Source organism: Emiliania huxleyi (genome assembly GCF_000372725.1).
Source record: "Emiliania huxleyi CCMP1516 unplaced genomic scaffold EMIHUscaffold_537, whole genome shotgun sequence".
NCBI lineage: Eukaryota > Haptophyta > Isochrysidales > Noelaerhabdaceae > Emiliania > Emiliania huxleyi.
The window spans coordinates 8,710-13,612 of record NW_005197967.1 but is presented as its reverse complement, the minus strand read 5'-3'; the positions used below and the strand labels follow the sequence as shown (position 1 = coordinate 13,612).

The 4,903-nt window shown below is 67.4% G+C and overlaps 1 protein-coding gene across 1 annotated transcript; it reads right to left on the bottom strand.

The window, feature by feature from the left end:
• Positions 1–1,469: 1,469 nt before the first annotated feature.
• Positions 1,470–2,967, bottom strand: EMIHUDRAFT_459558 (hypothetical protein; the record flags this gene model as incomplete). The annotated part of the gene is made up of 2 exons (XM_005765724.1): positions 1,470–1,624; positions 1,876–2,967. One exon carries the CDS (start codon positions 2,965–2,967, stop codon positions 1,990–1,992), a length of 978 nt encoding a protein of 325 aa, XP_005765781.1. The 3' UTR covers positions 1,470–1,624; positions 1,876–1,989.
• Between the last annotated feature and the right edge of the window lie 1,936 nt (positions 2,968–4,903).

Below are 4,903 nucleotides of genomic sequence, written 5' to 3'. Positions count from 1 at the left end.
GCGACGAAACCTAGACCTGTAGCGTCTCGGAGAATCTCGGGGGGGAGTGAGAATCTCGTACAGGTGCGGCGAAACCTAGACCACGTCCTCCGATCGCTGCTCTCGTCGCCGCACCTCTCGGAGATCCGCACGCCGCAGGGACGGTTCCTAGACACCTCCTAGACACTTCCTAGACACTTCCTAGACATCTTCGGTTCCGCGATTCTTTCCGAGACCTCTCCTCCTACGATGAGTGAGTCGAACGGGGTCAAGTAGGCTGCCTACAGGCCGAGCTCGCCCATCGCTTCTTCAACAGAGGAGATTCCGCAGACAGGCCCGAAGCGGCACGCCGTGGGCCTAATTCTTCAGAGATGGGTGGGGGGAGGGAAACAGCGGCGGCTGTGGCGGAGACAGCGGCAGCGGCGGTGGCGAGGGCCTAGCCTGAGGGGGAGGGGGTGGGGGAGGGGATGAGGACGGTGAGGGCGGCTGGGGCAGCCGGGAAGGCAGCACAGGGAGGCGCGGCGCACCTCAAACTCGAGCGAGTAGCGGGAATATCACCCGCTGCTCCGGCGGGATAGTGCTCCCCCGCCGCCCCCTGGGTCACCCCGAGTGACCTCGCAGCCCACGCCGTGAGGCGCTGCTGTCAGAGGGGTTTATCACCGCCGTATCCACCCCACACTGGCCGCCGAGGGGCCCGGCGGGCTGAGGCGCGCGAGGCGGCTTTCGCTCCCGCGGGGCGGCTCTACCCGTCTCAGCACGGCGTCCCGAGGTGTAGCCGTGTACCTGGCGGCAGGGCCATCACTCACGCGCCTACTCGCGGCACGAGGGAAGGCGTGACGCGACCGCGAGAGGCGAGATGGCTGATGGCGAGACAGTCGTTTGGCCCGTTTGAGGCTGAAAGGATGACCGCGGACGATGAGGGCGACGATTCATCGCGGCTACTGAGCAGGCAAGGTCCGGACCTACAGGATGGAGGGGCGAGTAGTGAGACTCGGGACCATATCTTCGCGTCGAGAGACGAAAATCCGGATTCTTGGCCGCCGGCCGCCGCCGGCCGCCGAGCGGACACTAGGGAACTGCGCGACGACGACGACATTTGAGAGGTGCTGCTTTCACCACCGCCCTTCTGGTGGTGTTTGCCGGTCGGGGGGGCGTCGGCAGCGCCGCCGATCCGCGCGGATGTTGCAAACGGTGGCTCGGGGCACCTATTTCGGCAGCCCCGGGGCGGGAGCCGAGGAGGGGCAGCCGTTGCGGTGGCGCCATCGCAGCTCGGCGGCGCGTGGGGAGCCGAGCGGCTTCCAGCGATCCCGCGAGACAGCGGCCCGCATCCGTCCCGGATGCCGCGCCCACGCTGCCCGACGCAAGCGCCAGATGGGAGAGGAGGTTGGCAGCCTTTCTGCGCTTCGAGGTGCAAGAGAACTCTTGCGGCATTTAGCGGGAGGAAGCCAGGTGGGGTTTAGCCCAATGTGATCGATCTCGACACTCTCGCGGACGGAGAGAGACCGAGAGACCAGAGTGCAGAGAGAGCTCTAGGCCGCGTCGCGCCGTCTGTATCTCTCACAACCAATACGCGCACGTGATGTTACTAATCAGAGAGATCGGCCCGGGGGGTCGGGGGGTTCGGCTTGTTCGCGCTCGAAGGTGTTCTTATAGCACTCTCACAACAACATGTACATGTACATGTGCATGTGCATGTAGTTATAGAGAGAGGGGCGGCTTAGGAGATGTGCTCTATCCTCTAAAGCCGTAGAGCGGAGGTGAGCGGGTGTTGCCCGGGTGAATCCCGGTACTGTATATACGATCGGACCACCGTACCACCGCGCGAGACGCGCGCGACACGGCGAGCATCCACTCCACGCATGTCTCGGCGGTGCAACTCGGCAAAGTGTCATGCTTTCCTCGTTCTCCTGTGAGCTGAGACAGCTCACTACCACTACAAGAGTTGCTGCGTTGCTGCGCGAGCCGCTCTGTCCGCAGCCTGCGCCGGGCCGTGTGTGCGCACTGCGCCGCTCACACGTTCACCAGCTCGGGGAAGTTCAGGAAGAGGTCGTCGCGCTCCATGACGTCGTTGCCGTCCTCGGGCGTCCACAGGAGCTCCGCGGCGAGCAGGTTATCCTCGACGCTCACGTCCGCCGCCAGCGCAGAGATGGCCTCGCGCAAGTCTGCGGCGGTGGAGACCGACGGGAGCTCGGATCCCTGGCGGAGCAGCACGACCAGCGTGGCCACCATGTACGTCGGCTGGCCCGGCGCGGACCGCGTGAGCGCGCCCTGCTCGCTCTCCCACTTGGAGCGCTCCTGCACGACCAGGCGGTTGTACGACGTCTCGACGTCGTTGGTGAGCAGCCCCGCCGTCGTGCTCTCGGTGCGGCCGGCGAGCCAGTCCTTGGACGAGCGCAGCATCGCGAGGCACGAGTCGGAGCACAGCCGCTGCAGGCCCTCGTACGACTGCGTCTCGGCCGACCGCGCCACCGACTGCAGGCGGCCGTACAGCGAGTCGTTTCGGTCGTCGCAGTAGCAGGCGACTTGCAGGCACAGCGCGGCGCCCGCCTTGTCGGACGCCTCGATCCCGCGGGCCGAGCGGAAAGACGTGAGGGCGGCGCCGCCGAGGAAGAGGAGCAGCAGCGGCGCCGGCACGCCAAAGCCAAAGCCAAACGGCGAGAAGCCGTACCCGAAGGGCGAGAAGCCGAAGCCGCCGAACCCGAAGGGCGACATCGGCGGCGCGACGTAGACGTTTGTGCTGCCGCCGTAGCCGCCGCGGTACCCGCCGCCGCCGCCGCCGCCGCCGCGGTATCCGCCGCCACCACTCACCCTGCCGCCGACGCGGCCGCCACTCCTCGCCGCAGAGGCGGGGAGCGCCGTCGCGAGGGCGGCGGCGGCGGCAAGGCCGGCGGCCGGCGCCGACGCGAGCTGCATTTGCGGAGCGACACGTGGTTTCATCGCTGCCGCGGCGGGCAGCACGGCGAGGAGGAGGACTCGGAGAGACTTCATACACACAAGATCAGCGATAAATAAAAGAAATGTGCTACCCACCAACATCCACCCCTCCCTCCCTTGAAACTCACTGCTCCGGCGCCCACCCCACGACCTTCTTGGGCAGCAGCTGGTTCGACAAGTCCTCTCCGTGGCCCAACCGGCCTTCGCGTCCACAGCCCCAGCTCCAAACGGCGCCGTCGGCGGTGAGGGCGAGGCTATGCTCGTATCCAGCCAACGCAGCGACGACGCGCTGTCCTGCAAAGGCCTCGACCTTCTTGGGCACCGGCTGCAGCTGCTCGTCGCCGTGGCCCAGCTTGCCGTAGCCTCCATAGCCCCAGCTCCAGAGAGCGCCGTCGGCTGTGATGGCGAGGCTGTGGGACTCTCCAGCCGACACAGCGACGACGCGCTGGCCAGCCAAACCCTCGATTTTCTTGGGCAGCAGCTGGCTCAGCTCGTCGCCGTGGCCCAACTGGCCAGATCCTCCACCGCCCCAGCTCCAGACGGCGTTGTCGGCGGTGATGGCGATGCTGTGCAATTCTCCCCCCGAGACAGCGACGACACGCCGGTCAGCCAACACCTCGACCTTCTTTGGCAGCAGCTGGTCCTGCTCGTCGCCGTGGCCCAATTGGCCTTGGTATCCCCAGCCCCAGCTCCAGACGGCGTTGTCGGCGGTGAGGGCGAGGCTGTGGCTGCTTCCCGTCGAAACAGCGACGACGCGCCGGCCCGCCAAGGCCTCGACCTTCTTCGGCAGCAGCTGGTTCTGCCGGTCGCCGTGGCCCAACTTGCCAAAGCCTCCACCGCCCCAGCTCCAGACGGCGCCGTCGGCGGTGAGGGCGAAGCAGTGGCCAACTCCAGCCGACACGGCGACGACGCGCCGCCCCGCCAAGGCCTCGACCTTCTTCGGCAGCAGCTGGTCCTGGTAGTCGCCGTGGCCCAGCTTGCCACCGGCTCCATAGCCCCAGCTCCACACGGACCCGTTGGCGGTGAGGGCGAGGCTGTGCCCGCGTCCAGCCGACACACTCACGGCGCGCTCGCCGCCCAGTGGGGAAGGGAGGCGGGTCGGCGTGTTGAGCCGCGTCACGCCCTCACCGTGACCGAGCAGTCCTGGGGCTTGAATGTAGGCCGGCGGGGAGCCGCACGACGAGAGCCGCCCCTCGCCGTCGATGAAGACGCTGTGCCAAGCGCCTGCAGCCGCCCTCACCGGCGGGTTGGACTCGCGCAGCAAGGCCGAACAGCACAGCCACCGCACGGGGCAGCCCTCGCCCTCGGGCTGCGCCGGCAGCTCGAAGCCGCGCTCTTGCGCCCACAAGCGGATGCCCTGCACCGCGAGGGAGGCGTGGAAGAGGAGCGAGACGGCCGCGACGCGAGCGATGTCGAAGGGGTCGCAGTGAGAGAGGACGCGCACGAGGAGGTCCGTGGGGAGGTCGAGGAGGCGGGCGGGTGGCGGCGTGGCTGGCGAGGGCGCGGCGGAGGTGGCGGGGGCGAGGCGGCGCGAGCGGCGCGGCGGGGTGGACATCGCGAGAAAAAGAATTTCCCTAAATCGATGCCAATCATCCGGCCCGAAACATGACCTGTAGGCAAATGATCGGAGTGGGAGTCAGAAACGTGGTCCTTGCGCGAGGGGAGCTCGATAGACTCGAGGGGCCAGGATACGCAGCGAGGAGGACGGAGTTGCGCCGAAAGGCGAAAGAAGCCGCGAGAACAAGGGACCGGCAGGCGGCGGCGTCACAGGACGAGGCAGAAGGGAACGACGCGACAGAGGAGGAAATGACAAGGGAGAGAACGACGAGAGTGGGACGACCGCGAGGTGGCACGGGTCGAACGTGCGGCATTCTGCCACGGCTCGTAGGGGCAGCTGTTGCGGAGGGTGATGCCGTACTTGAGGCAGAGTTCGCGCACGGCGCTGGAGTTGAGGACGACCTCGTTGTCGCAGAACGCAACCCCTCCGCGG